The 20,756-nt window shown below is 37.5% G+C and overlaps 1 protein-coding gene across 1 annotated transcript in view; it reads right to left on the bottom strand.

Annotated features, from left to right (window-relative positions):
* LOC142084844 (uncharacterized) overlaps positions 1-18,938 on the bottom strand; it is a 94,079-nt gene extending 75,141 nt beyond the window's left edge. Inside the window, 2 exon segments of the mRNA XM_075155937.1 lie at positions 15,108-15,411; positions 18,623-18,938. Of these exon segments, the coding sequence (XP_075012038.1) occupies positions 15,108-15,329 (222 nt within the window). The 5' untranslated portion in view covers positions 15,330-15,411; positions 18,623-18,938.
* Between the last annotated feature and the right edge of the window lie 1,818 nt (positions 18,939-20,756).

The raw sequence follows: 20,756 nt of genomic DNA, 5'->3' as shown, positions 1-20,756 counted from the left end.
TAGCAAGTCAGAAGCCTGCCAAGTGTAACAAAACTTTGCCAAACAAAACTAGTCAGTGTGTTTTACAAGAGCTTTAGCACAGGTTCAGAAGATGTACAAAAACTAGGCACAAAACAAAAAGCAAAATCTTTTAAAAGCCTGACAGTTATTGTGATTCCACTAACTCCTATTACTAAAAACAGTTGTAAGAAACACACAGAAAAGTTGAAGCCTTTACCATTTTCCCTTTAGTATAAAGGTATTGGTCATCAAACAAAGATCCTACTACTTTAGTTCAGTAACTTCTAGCATCACCAATTCAGCAAAGTAGCAAGTTCAATTACTACAGCATATTCCACATCTACAGTCAAAAGAGTTCTCCAAACTAAAGTGAATTTATAATTAGTGAGACAGCAGTACTGTTGATACTTTGTAAATCCACCTGTGTGTGCCAAAAACCTCTCAATTTTTCTTTTGTATTTTGTTTTTCTTCGTTGCCCACTGTAATGTAGAACCAGGGCCCAAAATACAACATTCATTTATTTTAAATAAACCATTTATTGATAGGAATCCGTGTATATCTCTCTGCTGTTAACTTGATCTCAACCAAATCATAAAGGCAAATAGAGACTTCTGTCTTATTTTGAGAGAAAGCACAAATTAATCAGAGGACTACTGTTCCACAGTTTGAGATAAGATACAAACAGGCACAGCCCAGGTGGGGAAGTTGACTGATTTTGTAGCCAGTTCAGCAGAATGGAACCATATAAAATTCCCTTTGCAATCCAGGAGAAGGAACGTGGGCCCACCTCTTAAGTACTAGGCAAGAAAATGTGGAAGAGAATTGTTACACCACAACGTCAGTATATAGCTCAAGTATGTACTTTGTACCTGAGTCTAATGTCATAGTCTGGAAAGGAAAAGAAATATTGAGTTTGAAGTACAGAACCAGGAGCTTATCCTTCATTTTGCTTTTCCTTCATAGATGTTAGCTATCATCAGCTCATTGAACAGCCCTGGGCATGCTACTTCACTTACTTCCATTCACTCTTTAACTGTACCTATAAAATGAAGGTGATATTGCTATCCACCTGCCAGAGGAACTGAAGTTTGACGTCTGCAAATGACTATGGTGACATCCAAAGATAATACATAATCAGATACTGTATCTGTGTCCTTATTTTCCTATCTAATTTGTAATACTTATGGTTAAATATTTCCTGTGTTATTATGGGTTTATCCTGTATGTAAATACCATCATCTTTCATAATCTGCAGATGCTTTTGAAGCAAAACACACTTCAGGCTGAGTTTTCCTGACATATAATTGCACCTTCAGTCTTCTACAGTTTGGTACTGAGCATGCAGTTCCCCCCACTGTATCAATGATGTCATCATTGCTATTCAAATACGTTTGTTGGGTTCGTTTTCAAAATCTATATGGGAACCTTGAAAAAAAAGTTTATTTTGGGCAGAAATAATTTCCTTACCTTTCCTTTATAAATCTTTCAAATAAATGTTACCATGCATGAGTAAAGAAGTCAATCTACATTTCAGAAGAGAGCCCACTGGCATACAACTACAATCGCAATTGCAGCACTAGGGCTTGACCACAAATAAGAAGGGAGCAGGGAGTATAAAGGAGCTACATTTTCCTTACTTGAGGATACTTAAGTTTTTATAAACTGCTACATTTAATAACGTTCAGGCTACGGCCAAAGACAAATATTCTAAATAGTTTCTTGTTATTTAAGCCTTCATGGAACTGTTCTTCTTAAGAATTAAGTTCTCCTAGCAAAAAAGTAGCTAATTAAATGTACCATGCAATTGTCAGTAAAGGCTAGGAAGCACAAGAATTGGATTTGCAGGACTTAATTACAGGCAGCTGATATGAAAGTTCCAAACTGTCATTAGTGACCCCGTGTTAGACATATTGTCAGTTATGGATTAGTTAACAAAGCAATGCTGTCTCAGTATCGATTCCTCCAGCGGATGTTTCATAGCCCTGTCCTCTCTTCAACCCCTAATCCAACAAGAACATCAAACAGAAGGCCCCACTGATGCAGAGCAGTGCCTGCTGCTGCCCAACACGAAGGGCCACGCAGACACTCTCAGCCTGTAATAATCACAGCCAGAGCACAGCAAGATCGGTCAGCAGCCCTGGCAACTCCCAGACAGAGGAAACTCACGAGGAGAAAGGAGTCGCTACAATTTGGGTATGGCCTCAGCAGCTACTGGGAACAGGATGTTTTGGGTTACTTGCATACAGAATTCCCAACAACTGGAGAAGAAAAGACTAACAGAAGCCGTATCATACAGGTTTTGGACTTCCTTTTTCTAATCATTACCAGTGCTATTAAGGGGCTATGAGGAAGCATTCCCTATGGATCTGAGACTGTAAACAAAATCTCTTTTCTGTTACTGCCATCAATAATAATTTGCACTTTTCATTTTTAGATTTCATATTAGTCAGTAACGCATGTGTATTACCATCGCGCACACATTCTCCAGACACAGGCAGTGAAATCCATCACTGAAATATATTTAACTTCCCCCCCTGCCAATACTAGTAAATAAGTGTTCAGAGAGGTGTGTCACAATGATCTCAATTGATGCACTTTTGTTCTCTAGGCGCAGTCGTGTTAATACTGGCCATATGCCAACACAGTTAGTTGAAGAACAGTAAATCAGCACCTGTCTCTCAGTAACAGCTATGAATGAGCTTACACAAATGTGCATGTTTGCCAGCTGGCAAAACGCAGAAAATCCCAGAGCTGCCAACCCAGCACATCTCCATCCAGAACAGAAAACTAAACAGATCATTTAACTGTGCTTGAGAAATTATTATGGAAAACAAGACAAAAAGCCCACAAACATTTTTGTGCCAAGGGAATCTTGCCACCTGCTTTGCCCCTGGGAAACTGCACAATGATACTCAGACTGGCACAACTTTTCTTCCAGAAGAAAATCAAAGGCCCAAAGGACTTTAAACTACGGAAGTCACTGTACTAAACACAAAATCCAACCAGGGGGTTATCTCTTACAGCAAGGTCCCACTTGTTACAGTATCAGAGTGCCTTTCTTATTGTTGACAGAATTTGAGAGCATTCTCACTAGTTGTGAGGACAACAAAGGCTTACCTCAGACATTCACCATATCAGCTGCTCAACAAGAGTTAGAAGAGGGCCAAGTTTCCAAACACAGGTGATAAGTACATTTCAAAATGGACAACTTTCCATTAATATACATTCATTTTTTTGACCGAGTATTCTTTTAGCATCAGGTTTGTTTCAGTGATTTTTGTTCTGGCTTTTTACTAAAGAAACAAATCCTTCACTTTCAGGGTATAATGATAGTTCTGCCATATTTTCCAAAGATTTCTTTCTTCAGCAGAGAAGCTGGCTGACCAAACCAGAAAAAGTGAAACACAGTGTAAGCAAAACCCTCTTTCCCCTGTTTGTTAACTTGCTTCACTCAGTATAGTTTTAGACTTTACTTGTAGTGATGCCAAGTAGGACTGTAGAAAAAAGTATTACGGAAGTACTATTTTTGAAAATTTTCTTAAAATTATTCAACACCACTACAAAAGGCTTTCATTAGATCTGCTACCTGGTGACAGCTTTTGAGTCACTCCCAGTGTTTCCTCAGCTGATGTTATAAGGTGATTATTACATGCACATCTTAAGACTTCTAGCCAGAAAATAAATAAATAAAAATCAGGACTTATTTCAGGTAACAGATGTCAACTAGCCCTCCATTCTACTTTGTATTTCAAAGCATTCTCAATTCTGCCAAATGTAAGAGTAAGAGTGCCGTACAAGTCAGACAGGTAATTCTGAATTTTAATGATACTCACACATGAGTGGGGATGAAGTGAGTATTTTGCCCCAGTTGTGCAATCCATAAAGAATAATAACGCAGGTGAGGTTTTTAATTCCTGTATTAATGATCCATTGGAGTAAGACCTATTTATTACTACTTCTCCCCACAGGCTATGCCCTATAAAAGTATTGGCTAATTAAGTGACAAGGACTAGGATGACAGCGACTTGACACCTCAATAACCAAAAAATCAGTAGCAAGAGGAAGACAACTCTCTGGTTTAGTGGTTACCATACAAATCAACTTAGTTGATAGAAGGGTTCCAAAAGGCTGATACTTCACACATCAGTGTGAGACAAATCAAACTTACAGGACTTCTACTTTGACTAAGAAAGCACCAGCATCCTCAGGATTTATGCCTCATCTCCATTCCTGAATGGTGCTTCTTCCTACTCCTGACAAGTATCAGAGTAGAAAGAGACTGATTAGAACCACATAGCTGATATAACTCAAGAGCTTGAAATGAAGTTTCAAAGTTATTCTACCCTTCTTGGCCAGTTTATGTAATACACAGAGTGACTGTATTCCCAAGCAAACAATTAGCGGCGTGTTTTAACACTGTAACTTCACATAAGAGACCTTAAGCCTCAAATATCTTGCTTCTGTCATCTTGAGGGAGGTGAAAGAGTTTCCTCCACTAGTCAAAAGGGGAAGATTTTCAGCTTAAAATTGAATCCCATTAAAATAAGAAATGAGACCAAAAGGCATGTGTGGACAAGAAGATTTGCTCTCTGTCTTTCTAACAGGCATCACATCACACGGGGAAGGCAGTGACAACTGCCATGGCTCTATCCCACTGTGACAGAATGAAAGAAGAAATTTAGAAGAGGAACAATGCACCACACCTGGGTGAGGGAAGACATGCGCTGCTCAAACGAGTGTCAATTCTCAGTCACAAGATATATTCCCTATGCCTACAAGACCAAATATGAGATCTGCGTAACCAATATGCAGAATAATCCACTTACTCATTTTCCAACCTACGAGGACTTCTTCTGCCACTCTATGTCATAAGCAGAGCCTGAAGTATCTCATTTTGCCTAATGTAGCAACACCAATCTCAAGGAGAAAAAATCCAGTAACATTTCAGTAAAAATAAATAAATAAATAAATAAAATTGTCTAGACCATTGATTTCCAAAATTGGTGGCCTTGAACTGTTGGTAGCTATAAGTTTCTCAACACCTTGCCAAGCTTAATCAAGAACATTCTGAAAAAACAGGATGGCAACAAATATCACCAATGAACCAACAGGAGAGAGAAGACAATTTCTGGTTGGTGAGACTGTTCCCACAGCCATTTAATTTTCAAAAATAAGCACAATTCTTATTACAGCTTCTAGCCATTGGGCCTTATTATGCCTTTTTTCACTACACTAAAGAGTACTTTCAAACAACTGTTTTCTCATTGTAAGACTGTTTATGCACTGTAATGACATCAATTTTTATACACCAAACACGTTAAGACTGAAGTCATGCACCGAATCACTTTTCTAGTTATTAAACCAATGTTTATTGTTTACTGGAAAAATATTCCCCATGTGTTGACACCAAGTGTTACAGTCCTCCAGCTTTAGAAAAGTCAAATATCCAATGTTGCAAAAGTATTTAATACATATAACATTGTTTCCTACAAATACTTCAAATGGTAACTAAAATAAAATACCTTTTTAAGCCTATCAAATAGCCCCACAAATATCGAGGATACTGTGTGATCTCACCTCTAATGTTTTACAAAGTTTTTGAAGAACACCTACTTTTGTTCAGGCCCCTGATCAGGCTGCTAATTCCAGAGGCAATCAAAGAGGATCCTTTCCCAGTGCAAACCTTACACTAAATGTTCAAAACAACACATTAGAAAATGAGAGAACTTTGAAACTGAAGCAGTAAGGACAAAGAAAAAGCATGAAATAGATTTGAGGTTTCCTGTGAAATTTCACATTATCAGCTGGCTTCTACTTCAGTGCCGCCTTCAGAATATTTTTAACCTGAATACCAGAAATACTTCCTTATGAGTTATGCAGAAAGATATTTTTGTTGTACTTCAAATTTCTAAATCGACAGTGTTACTATTTTTATTCCTTAAGACAAAATGACAATCATGCTAAATAGAGAAGGTATGAGGAAAGCATATATAGGTGATGGAAAGCAAATCTTCCAGATGCTTTCTTACTTCCTCGGTAGATTTTTACCATTCCTCTGCCAAGAGCTTCTGCCCTCCCAGCTCAACCAGGTGAAGGGGCTGCTCACGCATGTTGTCTTCACAGGAAGTCAGAGTAGCCTAATCTACTGCTGGAGGTTTTTCAGTCCAGTGTGGCTTATGATGCAACCATTCCTCTCTTGCTCAATAAAATTGATTCTTCAGAGATACCTGGGAGTTAGTAGAGACTACTGCAATGGAAGATACTATCAGCTCTAAAGAACAGGTTAAGGAGATGTCCATGAAGAACGACAGATAAAGCTGCTTTTGTCCTGGGACAAAAGGATGAAGAGCAAGATGACATGAAGTCTTTTCCAACCCTATGCTTTTGACTCCACAAATGGTAGGAACGCCAAAGCTTGACGTAAGCAAAACTTGCAGAATGCAATTATGCCTACTGGCCAAGAATTAGTTTCCAGGAAAAAAAATAAATGCAATTATCTCCAGTGCGCTACTGATGACAAGAGGAAAACTTTTGTTACTGCATCTTAAATCTGGGGACACGATACAAGTTCACACACGCACTGTGTTAGCCAAGCTATGGTTCCAGCAACACTAAATCTTATATACAACAACTACCATAAAGAAAAACACCTACGTGTAATTAGTCTTCCTATCATCCTCTACATAAAAAACACACAAGCATTCTACCCAATTAAGTGATTTTATGGAGATATTAATGTCACCTTGAAGAATGTAATGTTGGCCTAAAGTTTGGTGACAAGGCAATGAAACTGTTCTAAAGCAAAAGTCAGAGTTGTACTAAGAGCCAAATTCATCCCTTAGTTTGGTATTATCAACAAAGAAACCAACTTTCTCCTGTTGTCAGTGTTTATGTTGAGAGTTTTGAAATAATTATCAAAAGGGTGTGTTAGGATTAAGAAAAGTTTGTCTTCAGTTGGAATGCCCAGAATCTCCTTGATTTATGCTGACATTTAACCCCTTCCCCCTTAAAAGAATTCATGGGGAAAGGTATTGGTTTGACAGTCCTGAAGACTGACGTCCCGTTTTTGCAGCAAACAGGTGCACACAGAGGAGACAGTAAGAACTTGCTTGTAGAGTCCTGGGCACGTGCTGGGGCCTTGTCCTGTAGGAGGGAGCTCCATACCAGCTCTATTCTTGGTCATCCTGCAAAGACTGGCAATAAAGCACAGACTCGCATTTAGATTTAAAACACATTGACAGTTCAAATATTGCAGTGCCTGCTTATCTGTCAAAACCAAGTTAATAAAGATTCCAGTTCCAGAAAGTGCTGTCTACAAACTCTGAGCCACTGGTTTCCAACACCTTCTCTGGTGGGATTTTGCTGAGCATGTGCTGAAAACCAAGCAGCAACTCCCTTGCCTTGAATTCAGATTCTCTTGCCCTTTTTTCTGCACCTTTTCCATGTCCTTTTTGCAGTCATCCTCTCCTTTTAATCTGAATTGGCATTCCCTTCTCTGCATGCTCATTTATAAAACTACTCAAATATCTCCTTCCCTCCTTCCACACATTCACAGACATTTTACTTTTGGAAGAAGGCCTCCATTGACATGATGTATCACTAAATACCACAGGAAAACTGAACCTGCTGTCAGTAATGAGTTGCTAGTAGAGTCAATAAGCAAATAGACAGGACCAGCTGTAGAAACAACTCAAACCAGGAAGTTCTAGCTATAAAAGGATAGTTTAAAAAAATAACAATAATAAAATACAGCATGGATACACCAAAGGAGGTTCTAGAAACTTCTATAATGGAAGTTTAAAGGACAGGCCAAAAATAGCTGCCAAGAACAGATTACATATACCTAAGCCTGCCTCAGCTAAGGATACTGTAGTAGTTCTCACACCATCCCTTCCCAGCTTTGTATTAATTTTAAAATTAGGTGATAAGATTTATTAAGCTAATTGTATAAATATTTTACAATAGCAATATACATACATGAACACACAGGCTTCTGTAAGACATCTGACTTCCTGCCACAACCCACTACAACTAGATTAAAGACTGGCTCAAGATACAGTTGTATGTGACAAGCAGCGTAAGACAGGGAAGTCTTTTACTGAGCTTCCAGAGGAACAGAGCTAGGCCTCCTGTTACTCAATATTCTGCGTGCACTTCCAGCTCACTGATGGAAGTTGCTACTCAGAAAAAATTGAAACTTCTAAGTTTGTAGCATTACCCTGTTCATGTCATTTCACTAAATAGCGAAGGCCACTTCATATATTAGGTCCATCTGAGCAAAAATTAACCTAACCAAATTAAAAACTTCACTACAAACAAGGATTGAAGGCTACAGAACCCATTGGTTCATATGGGGAGACCCATACCCATTAAACATAAGGTACTAAAGTGCTACGATAACAACAAGTGGTGTGCGTTATGAAAGAGTATGACACAAAGCAAAAGGATAGTTTTTACATGTCATTGTTAAGAACAAAACTAGGGCATTCTGAGTTAGGATGTCCACTTTAAAAAGAGAAAGATGTTGGAAAGACTTAAACCTATATTGCAAGAGCTAGGTCATTCCCAGAGTGGGGGTGGGACAGGAAAGAGAGAGAAATCGGGGCTACTTAACACATCAAAAGGGTCAAAAAACCTAACTTGGTAACGTACATCAAGTTATATAGGGAGGAAAGAAGAGGTACTAAAAAGACGCTGGCCCAGCCAAAACAATACAAAGAACAACTGAGTGGACTAACAGGTCCAGAGATTTCAAGTTAGGTACAAATTTACAACAATGAGATTACACACTGAACGCTGGAATCCATGATACTGTTTTTGAGGTCTTCAGTTCAGAACTGAATTTAAAAACCAACAACTGGCAGGAGGGGTATACCTGTGTTGTATGTGGTCTCTATATATGCTGTAGACAAAATACCAGTTACTGGTAAAATATAATGACCTTTGATTATGTGGCAGTGTGCATGTAGATGACCTAATAACTCTTCCAAGCCTTAACTGTTTGAGAAGTCCATAATGCCTTTATTTTTAAACATATAGTTTAACCATGAGACATAAGGGCAAAGTATAACATGAAAATAGATAGTCATGCCAACCAAGACAGATACTTTTTTGTTGGTGGTTTTTTTGGGGTTTTTTTTTTTTTTGGTCAAGTAACCCGTCTATTCTCATAACTTTTGTGTCTGAAGTCCTATGAGTTAGTCCCTCACTTACTCTATTGTACGGTTCTTACTCCGTACTGTTTATTTTAGTTAGCAAGTTCTGTCAAACCTAGGTCAGAAGCCAAAAGAAGAAAGTGACATTAAATATTTCTGCACCGGACTCCTCAAGGTCTGCAAAATTATAGACAAACACACAGAGAGATGTTAATAAAGCAGAATGGTAATTAAAAGAGTCATAAAGCACAAAAAAAAAAAAAGCTCTCAATGAGTCATTTTGGGAAAGCCAGATTAGTAGTATCTCTCAGATTTACCACAGTCAGATGTTCCAGAGATCAAGCCCACCAGCATGACAATATGCCTAAGAGACATAGTATCATAAATGGTACAAAACATAAATGATACTAGATAGCGTACATTAGAGGTAACAGAACTATCAGTTTTATCCTAAGTACATTACAAGTATTTGATAAAAAATAATTATATATAAGTGTTCTTCACACTACCCCTAAGCACAACTCCACATCAGCCCTATTTCTCCTTTCACAGTAGACAGCTGGATGTTGCTTATCTTTAAGGCACCTTGAAGACATTAAATAAATACGAGAAACAGTATCCTACCCTCAGGCGCAAGGTATGTATTTAGACAAGCGCACCTTCCCTGATCAGTCAGCACTTTTGAAACTCGGAGCACATAAATATGACCATACAAAATAAAGACTAACAACTAATGATGAATTGAGGACCATCATTCCAGGGTATTCAAATAGGAGGCCTTTCTGCATAAGCACATACACTATGAATATCCTGAGGATACTGACCCATTTGCACCCACCACCCATCTTGTTAAGTCAACCAAAAGTATGCTGCCTTTTCTTTGTATTCAGACTTGGCCTTGCACCTGGATAGTGCTAGTTTCATAGGCTATGGAGTCCATACATCACAGAATAGCACTGACATATTTCTAGCATTTGTTTCTCAAGGGTATCCATGTCATATCTGATCTAAGATTCATCATATCTTGTTTTTCATATGGCCTCGATGCATCTTACAAGACATCTTCATAAATAAGCCAGACAAATGTGATCTAGAAGTACTACTATAAAGTAGCAATGTAAAAACCATAATCAAAAGAGTAGCTCATGGTTCACAGGTAAACTGGTAAGATTATCAAGTAGGACTCTGAAGGAATTTGCCTGAAGTCAAACCAGGGAGTGAAGGAGGGCCAAGCACTTCTGAGACAGGATTAGAATTCAAAGTGATCTTAAAAATTAAGAAATGCTTGAAAGGGGGCAACACACACACACACACACACAAAAAAGCAGCAGTATTATTTAACCTAGGGATTACTAGGTAAAATCTGCTGCAGAAGTGCAAAAATGGGAAAACTGTGTGGCCAGAGGTTCTGCAGAAAGGATCTCAAGTTATAGGGGATCATAAACTGAGTGCTTAGCACTTGGTGCTGTCAGTAAGTATGCTGAAATGAGAGGGCTGATTTCCGTCTCAAAATTTTTCTTTGGAGGCACCCATGCTCAGCTGCTTAGTATTTCGGTTCTAAAAGGCAATTTATTTTGCATTATGTCTTATACATCTTATATTCATAGGCTCGTCTTTGCCCATCCACCATTAAACAAGTATTTCATTAACTGATTTTTTCCTAAGGTATTATGCACCTTTTTCACTGCTCACATGAATAACCTTCCCAGGTGTATGCTTAAGATACAAACTATACTGACATATTGCTTAGAGTACTTCGTAAGAAGGAATTTTTTTTTCTGATGATTAATTTTGAATAGTAAATCTCAACTCCTACAAGGTCAAAAGCACAGTTCGAGGTGGTCAAGACTGTGGCCTTGTTGTCTTGAGTTCTGTCTTCAAATTTGATCTCTGCCTGTCCCAAAGATAATCTTTGGAAGGCTGCACTAGCTTTAGCAGTTTTGTCAGAGCATGTTCCCTGACAAATAGAAATTCTTTTTCTCCCTGTTATACATATGTCAACTCTCTAGCTACTCGGGAGGGGGAGCTTTCAACTGTTAAGCCCACCATTACAATAACAGTGAGGTGTCCCTGCACTACAGAACTAATCGGAGTAACCCAAACATAAATTGTTTTCCTTCTCTTGAATTATCTTCTGATAGTACTGCCAATTAGATGGCTAGGCATATTTAAAACAGCAGCAGAACTGTCTGCAGTGAAACAACTATTTTAGCATGCAGAACTGCCCAAGACAAAACCATGAATTCTTCCCTGGATGCCAAAAGCCTTCACCATTCCTCAACAGTCAAAACCCTCAAATTCCTCAGTGACGACACCTGTACAGCAACATGACCTTCCTAACATGCAAACACACAGAACACTGAATTTGCACAATTTTATATTGGATCAATGATCCCTGTTTTCATGTATACATGAATAATAAACTGCAAAAAGTCCATTTTTAACATTCAGCCAAAGTGTCGAAGTATTTCCAGTCTCTCTCAAAAGTTCAGCTACAGAATGCAGAGATGTTCTAACAAGAACACTACAAGGAATTTTACAGCAACTTCAGTATTTAGTACTGGCTTTGAACCTGAAGGTATATTTGAATAGAAAAAGATCCTGGATTTTAGTATGACTGCTGTTCCAACACACACATTTTATAATGAATAGTATATATTTCCAAATATGGTATTTAGTTTCAGTATGATGCTTATCTTCCCCACAATTACTTATAGCTCCATCAGCCCTTATTGGTCTTCCCAGTTAGGAATTTAAAGGTTTGGGATTATGGCTCGGCATTGTTCATTTACATAAACAGCCTTTGCCTAGCTCAATCTTAAAAGCAAACCTCAGCGTGCTGCACTTGCCACTGAAAATTAGAACAGGCACTAGTCAGTCAGCTGCTTCAAACTAGATTGCTAATAGTTTGACAAAGTTCAGTTTTTCTAAACTAGTTTCTATAATACTTAGTATTCAGGTGAACGTGAATTTGAAGTGTTATAGTGATGGCTAACAAAGTCAAAATGCTAGTTTAATACTTCATGCTGAATAAAACACAGTTTAATTTGTGTATGAACAAAGGTGCACTAGAAATGCTAAAAGATCATTCATAGCACATATGACCATTAATATATACATCTAAGCTGTGATGTACTCCTATTCCCAAGTTAAGAGAACGCAACTTCTATCCACTGTGATAGACTATATTTAGAAAGGAGTTTGCACAGAAAAGGATGGAGGGAAAGAAATCACTGAAAACAACTGTCAGTTACATAGCAAAACAAAAATCCCAAACCCTCAAAACAGTCCAAGTGTTCTTTGCTAAATCACTTGAGTGAACCCAATGTATGATACTCACAAAACAATAGACAAATACATAATTGAAAAAGCTCTGGTGACATGACCTTTGCTAATTTAAAGGGAAGGCTTCATTGCTCTTGTAAAGTTACTTACACAGTAAGTTCAAAACTATCCTGGATTTTTCTCAAGTTCAATCATTTAGCTAGTAGTCTGCAGATCAGACTGAACTTTAACTGTGTCAAAACATGAGGCCCTCCTTCCTGGAAGCACATCAAGGTTCTTGCATGAAATCTGATCACCAGCACAGTAGGATTAATGACAGAGGTGGTCAGGCTGATAAACTAGCAGAACAGAAACCTGCTTAAATGAGTATGGAACTGCATCTAAGATAAGGTTGTAATGCATTTTCACCCCTTTGTGCCAAAACTGAAGCGAGACTTTGTTTGAAACTGATGTGAAAGAAAAGGCTTTATCACTCATTGTGTCCCTGCAGGAGGTCTATGGTTGTTTCTGGGAAAACAGACACTAGATACTCAGACTACTACCATTGCTCTCAGAGTAATGCCACAGATTGCAGACTGACACCGTGTGATGTCTAGTTTAGCTTACTGAAAGGGGGAATGGCAGGGGAAGGTTTTTAAAGAGTTAGCAGACTTACTTATGCACAGGAAGGTAAATTGGATATCAAGGATTTCTCTCAATCAACGTAAGTTCTCAAACAGATGTTCACCTCTGTATGCCACTACCTGACTAAACCAAGTGCTCTCTTAAAATAAGATATTCTTAATAAATCAATTACTATGAATGCTGGAAATTTACTTTTACTTTTAGCCACTTTTTTCCCCCCACCTACTTTTGTTTCCTAGCGATCAATAATACCGTACCTTTCTGCTGGATATGCAAGTGCCTTGCCTCCATGATGCTCCTCACCAATGCATGATTCACAAAGTATGTAGCTATTCAACTACAAAATGTTTTGAAGTCTCAACATAAATATGATTGGCAATACAACTATAGGATAAATTCATAATCTAAGCACTGAAAAATCCAAGTATTAAAGAGAGCAAAACCCTGAATTTACAGAATAGGAAGAGACACAATGCCTAACCAGCAACACTGAGATAAACCTAAGACAAAACTACTCCAAAACCTGAATTCTGAAATTCACAAAAACAAACCAAGGTCTGTTATTCCCCAGTACTTAGAGATGACCCAAGTCTATTGGTACCTTTATACACTTCACAGCAGCTTCACCATAAAAGCTGTAAAGATGAGTTCCAGTGGTATGCAGCACTTTAAAAATCAGTTCATTTCACGTTAAGAAATGTCTGGATACAAAGACAGTTGCTACAAAATGCATTACAGAAAGTTTTCCAAACAGGAAAATAAGAAGGAAAAACAAACAAAAACCCGAAAGCAAAACCTTGTTTTCAACTGGTATACAAGCTGGCTTTGTAAAGAGCTGACCTGTACCAAGTCTCCTACACACCCCAAATAAAATTCTTCATGTCTGCCCATTTGAAAGAATTAAAAACTTGTGTTAGTGGAAATTAAATTTCATATACCTAGCTAAACAGAAATATTTCTGTGGAGTGACTTGCCTTTACACAAGAGGAGAGGTATATATGGAGATCTGAATGCCTTTGGGTATTAAAGCAACAGAAAAATAATTTTTGTTTTCTAATTCACATATGTATTCACAGCAATAAAGCTGGATAAGAGGTTTTTTGGTTTAACTTCTTAAAGAAAAGACTACATGGAGTGGCATGGAATGGACATAAAATATTGTGAGATAAAGTTTTCTGAAATGGAAAGTTTTCATTGAAATGGAAATAATTTGGAGCGTGACTTCGTTTAAAGTCAGGAACTAGGACAAAGAAACAAATTATTTTTGCAAAACCTGAAAAGTCTGGAAGTCAACTCAATGTCCTATTCGTCTATGATAAACCTTACTAGAACAGTCAGAGCACTATAAAACTGGGGTTGCCTGCATGGTTTCACAAATTGCTTTACAAAGATCTTATCCACTTCCCAGATTCATAGCAGCAAGTCACCGACAACATCAGATTTTCTCATTCATACTATTTACTTCAAACCAATCTCTGATTATTTGAGTTAGATGCATGGCATAACAAGCAGCAAAGGAAACAGAGAAGAGCAGCTAATTGTATTGTAGCTTCAGTGCAATAAATTTTGTGGTTTCAAATTCAGTAATCACATGTAGATCTCCTAACACATATGCATCTAGTGTTGGGAGGGAAAGACTACCAAAGGAATGAGTACAATCCCGCAAAACTAATAAACTAGCTAAATTAAAGACATTCACGCTTACATGTGAGAGAACCAATAGCCATTGGTGTTTAACACTACATGAATGCAAAAATACATGGCAGAGACCAAAAGATAAACCAATTTTTTTTAGCTTTTATTTTTTCTCCCAAATAGCCTCTGCAACTCCCCAAATAAATTACAAGTGATAAAAAACAGGAAGAGTAACAGAGGGAATATCCGAGACCTGCAAGTTCTTCATCACTCACTCATCCTGAGTAAAGCAAATATAAGAACAAAAGCTGACTTCAGTGAAAAGTACTTCTGCTGATTCTCTCGTACATTCTCAGCACCGAACATGAAGCAATCAACGTGAAGAGAGGAAAGAGGTAAACACACACCTTGAACACCTCAGAGAAGAAACCAGAGCCAATTTTCTCACATGTGAAGTCATCAAGACGAGTAAGTCTGGAAAAGGCACTTATCAGGGCTCTGTATGAAGAGGTACAAACTCTTCCTATCTGCGATGCAGTCCCTTCTCCTCCAGTGCCACCATCAAAGTCTTCAGCACGCTCCAAGCGTGGTGGAAATCCTGCTATTGAATTCCGCTTACTTCGGTCCATTTTGAAAACAAAGTTTTATTTTGCTAAAGGAGGACTTCTCACATCTTAGGTAATTTGCTGTCTTCTCTACTCTTGTTGGATCCTAAAATACAAGAAATTGAGATTACCATTATTGTAAACATATCTAATAAGTTTGATAGGACTCCAACACAGCTTACACCAGTTTAAGGGAATAAGAAAAAAAAGCAGAAGATATCAAAGTGGGGGCACGAAAAAACAAAGAAAACAAAAAAAACAAAAATATCACAAGCAACCACACAGCATCATCAGTAAAAACAGACAATATAATGAACTTTTCCTTTAGATTCATGGAAATATCCTATGCTCTGGCTATTATGAGATGAATAGGTTTGGAACGTAAAATTTAACTGGTGACAAACAACTTTCATTCCCTCCCTCCCACCCCTTTCTTTTTTACTTAAGTTCTGGTAGCTAAAGCAAGCAACTAAGCAGGAGGAAATCCACAAAATGTAACGTTCTATTCTACTTCAGTAGCAGTTGGTGACCAATCTACTGCTATTGCACGAAACCGTTTCACATTAGGGACTGAACAGAAGATCCCTAACTATAGAAAACAGGTCAACTTTCAGTTGACATAAGGAAAATTATTAGCTGTCAATAACAGTAGCTGGAGCATCAAAACCTCTGTTTTTAAAGCTTCCACCTATGAGTGTTCCAAGACCAATTTCTTTACTGGTAGGAACACAAGTTTATATCCACTAAAGATCTAGCCCCCAAACTTATAAAAACATCAACAATCTTGCTACAGAAACAAAGTATTCTTATAAGAAACTGCCAGAACAATTCTCCCCACAAACACACTTTTTAAAGCTGTATTAATTTCAGTTCAACTGAAAACCAGGAAACAAGCTACATTTGCCAAGTAGGCAACGGGAAGGGGGGGAAGAAAAAAGGGAAAAAAAACAACAGTAAGGGAATTTTTTTTCTCTTTAAGAGGATGATGAAGTAATCGGGATGACCCTGGAGCCCATCAAATTCAGCTTGGACTGGCAAACTTGACAGGTGGCCTACTTTTTTTTTTTTTCCTTTAAACCTTAGACTCAGGAGGTTATTCATCTCCTCCACAGTTAACTGTTCATTTACAGCAATTTGGTGAGCCCCTACAAAACCCGAACAGAGTGAGCAGTCACAAAGAGGATAGATTTCTCTTTTTTTTTTCCTGAGGGTGAATGAAAAATGAGGGGGAAGGAAACAACAAAATTTAAAAAAAAAAAAAGTGGACAAAATAATCACGAAGCAAGGAGCAGGCCAGGCAATTATACTTCTATTTACACAGATGTACAGAACCTGAACAATACACTAAATTTGAAGAGCATCTCAAAAACAGAGGCACACCAGCTGTCCTCTGAATATACAGCAGTGCTGCTATACCCATGTTTTGTACGCAGTATATCTTTCAGAGATGCTTTGCACCAACACATCAGAAAAACACATAGTCCTTCCCTGCCTTCAGAAGTAAGCTCTGTCGAACTGCGTGGAATTAATTTGAGGTTGTCCTCTCCGAAAAAGAAAAAAAAACAACAACAAAAAAACCCTCCATATTTTTCAAGGGTGTTTATTTCAAATATCTTAACACTTACCTCTCTAAATGGGAGTCAGTGGGTAAAAGAGAGTCTTACCAGGGCCTGATTAAGAAAATTTAATCTCTATCAAATCCCACGTTGTGGTATTTCTACAGAATTTTATATGCTGACTCCCACATGCATGAGCTTACTGCACTTTTCAGATGATAGTACTACACAGTCTAATGTTATGGTGTGGCCGCCTGCCACACAGAAGATCAGGATCCAATTTCTGACCTCATATTCTTGCCCCATGAGCCTTGAGGGTCTGGAAATGGTACAGAAGCACCATGGGAAGATAAAGCCTGTTATATCTCCCCAGCTGAGAAAAATAGCCCAGAGAACCTCCTCAGCTATAGAGAAGATGCCCCGGAATTTCCAAGGCACGCTAAATAATTCCTTTTGATCTGAAAGGGACAAATTATCATTTGGTTACTTTTCAAGGAGATAAAGAAAGAACTGTCTATGGAAGGAGGATAGACAGGAAACCATGGTGTTAACAATTCATTTTCTGGAGCAGAAGATGCAAGTATCTTTGGAGACTGACCAGAAAACCTGCTGTAATTGAAGAAACAATTTTTTAGAATTTATTTGCATCAGTACCCACATGCACTAGACACTTTCCAAGGAAGGGAGCAAGTATTTGCCCCAGAAATGCACAGTCTGACACTCCAGTATCACAGTAACGCCATATGAAGTGGACCCTGGAGCTTGTAGACTCCCCTGCTAAATCTACTGAAACAACACATCCACACTGCAGCCCAGCAAACTAAAGCAACTTGTAAATCAGGACTGGAAGTTTAAGCTCTCAGGCAAAGCAAGATATATGCAAAAACAAAATAGGGAAAATTGCTGTTGTCTTAACTAGAGGAAGATATCAAGCTAGGTAAGTGATCTTAAACAGGAGGAAAAGCCTAACTCTGTCTTAAGTATCCAGATACCATTAACAAAAATCAGCACTCACACAGTCTCTCAATCTATTTAACAGAAAAAAAGAAAAAAAAATCTCCCTCACACATACACATCCTTCCTTTTGATTGAAATCACATGGTGAACTTTGCAAAACTCTATACAAATCCCACAATGAAAGAAGAGATTCAAAGTACTTCACACAACATAAACCCCAAAAGGTTTTGCCATCTGGATTCCCAAGTAACCCATTCCTTCATTTTTGCCTGCTAGAGTTTGCCTTCTTTCCAGACAGCTACATGAAATCCTTGGAAATTATTAGGATAGAGCTCCATTTGTCTAGTTTTCTGCCCAGTATTGCATACACAGAATTAGAGGAAAATTTCAAGTGGGCATAATTCCAAGTGGGCCTCCTGTCATTTTGGCCAATTACACTAATGATCACATTCTCAATGAAATCAACCAAGGTTTAATTGACTGTCAAGTCAGTCTGAGGTACTTTAATTTACTACCTTGTATGGTTAATTAAAGTGCACTGAACAGAATCCAAGAGAATCCTGCAAATCCTGTAACCAACTAAAAGGTTGTTGGGTGTTTTTTTTTCATATTAAAGTTCAGCTTAAAAAACTCTTAAGCTGTGCTCAATAGCCAGTTAAAAAAAGACACCAAACACACTAAAAAACATTTCCCAATAAATTCTCAGCTTTCAGACCAATTTTTCTGAGATCCTTATGCAAGAAAAATGCACCCCACACTGCCCAGACAAAAATCATTTAGAAATACATCTCTCAAAATGCATACCTGCCCTATTCATCCATTTATTACATTACTGACAAGCACAATTTCAGAATGTTTCATGTTCTACCACATTTTAATTTCTTGCTTTAAAAAAAACAAACCTTGAAGAAAAAAAAAAAATCCATATTAATATTATACTAAGAACAGTTTCTCCACTGCATGAATGCATTGATTTTTTAATTGTAGAAATTACTATAAAATACAAATACTATCAGCATTTATTTGGTTAATTAGATGTTTGGCTTTCAAAAACAATGCCTAAGCCTGCAGATATTTAAAGATGGAAACCCCACAATAGGACATCAAGTTATACCCCACACATCAATGTAAAACTAACAGGTGACATATATTAGCCAGTACTTAACATTTTATATTTCATAGACATAAAATAGGGTAAGGCTTCTCAACTTTAGCAGCATCTCTTTAATGCCTCAGGGTTTAAAACAAGATCCTTCCAAAAACATTTCAATTCATTACTATGACTTTTTCTGTCCCCAGTATCTTTATAACATGTGCATATTTGCACTCAAATGTCAAACTCACAATTTCCTAAAAGATGGCCTTAACAACAACCACCATTTTTAGACACAGAAGACTGTCGCTAGGCATTCAGCCTGGAAAGCAATAAATCTGGTGGATGCATGTTATTAATTTGAAAAGGTTTTCTGAAGAACAAGATGCCAAAGCTTTGACATAAGTCATTTGCCAAGAGTTAACTATTTAAACTCATAGTCTGATGTAGCTTCAAAACCCAGCACTATAAAAACATGAAGGAATTATGCTGGCAAGTGTCACTCCATGAAATAATAACTTCAGGGGGGTGGCGGGGGGAAGAATTCACTGTAGTAATGTGCAAATTTCAGAAAAGCTTCAAAGGAATGTAAAGAACAAAATCTTCCAAAGACTGAATTAACTTTGAGGTCATTAGCCTGGAGTAAAAGAAGGAAAAAAGGAAAAAAAGAAGAAAAGACAAAAAGAAAAGACAAAAAGAAAAGACAAAAAGAAAAGACAAAAAGAAAAGACAAAAAGAAAAGACAAAAAGAAAAGACAAAAAGAAAAGACAAAAAGAAAAGACAAAAAGAAAAGACAAAAAGAAAAGACAAAAAGAAAAGACAAAAAGAAAAGACAAAAAGAAAAGACAAAAAGAAAAGACAAAAAGAAAAGACAAAAAGAAAAGACAAAAAGAAAAGACAAAAAGAAAAGACAAAAAGAAAAGACAAAAAGAAAAGACAAAAAGAAAAGACAAAAAGAAAAGACAAAAAGAAAAGACAAAAAGAAAAGACAAAAAGAAAAGACAAAAAGAAAAGACAAAAAGAAAAGACAAAAAGAAAAGACAAAAAGAAAAGACAAAAAGAAAAGACAAAAAGAAAAGACAAAAAGAAAAGACAAAAAGAAAAGACAAAAAGAAAAGACAAAAAGAAAAGACAAAAAGAAAAGACAAAAAGAAAAGACAAAAAGAAAAGACAAAAAGAAAAGACAAAAAGAAAAGACAAAAAGAAAAGACAAAAAGAAAAGACAAAAGTTTGGGAATGAAACACAAGAAATCAAACTAAACAGGTAAAGAGAACCAGGCATTCCACAATTTTGTTCTCAACTGCTGTCAATCGCTTTCCTAACAGAGGAAAGTTCCTTGGTTTGTCCATAACTTAGCTTCTCGTCTTTGAGAGAAAAATAATACCAAATATTTACAGACAAGGTAGCTACAAGTACCAGAGCTTTCACTATGTTTGGCCCAGCTCATCCTGAAGCTGCAGGTTTTTTGACCACTTTTATGGGATTAAGTCCTAGGGTCCAGTTTAAAGTCTTAATTACGACATTACTCTCGAATGTGAAAATCCCAACAATTTCTATTTTCATTCAGGTAACATTTTGCTTTAATTTCATCTCCCCTGTAGGGGATAATTCCTAGCTCTAGCCAGTACTGTCATAGCATAAGCTTCCCACAACTAGGGCTGACATTCCTCAGAAGAGACCTGCATTAAGCCCTACCACACTACTCCAGAAACTGGAAGTCTGCTAAACTGCATCGTGGTTTCATAATGCAAACAAACCTCCACAAGAGGCTAAGCTGAAACAAACAGTTCATTTATTTTGTGACTGTAGCCAAGTCTGAAACCAGTAAGAGAGACTAGCCATT

This window comes from Calonectris borealis, chromosome 8, assembly GCF_964195595.1.
Source record: "Calonectris borealis chromosome 8, bCalBor7.hap1.2, whole genome shotgun sequence".
Classification (NCBI taxonomy): domain Eukaryota; kingdom Metazoa; phylum Chordata; class Aves; order Procellariiformes; family Procellariidae; genus Calonectris; species Calonectris borealis.
This window is presented reverse-complemented; position numbering and strand designations above follow the sequence as displayed.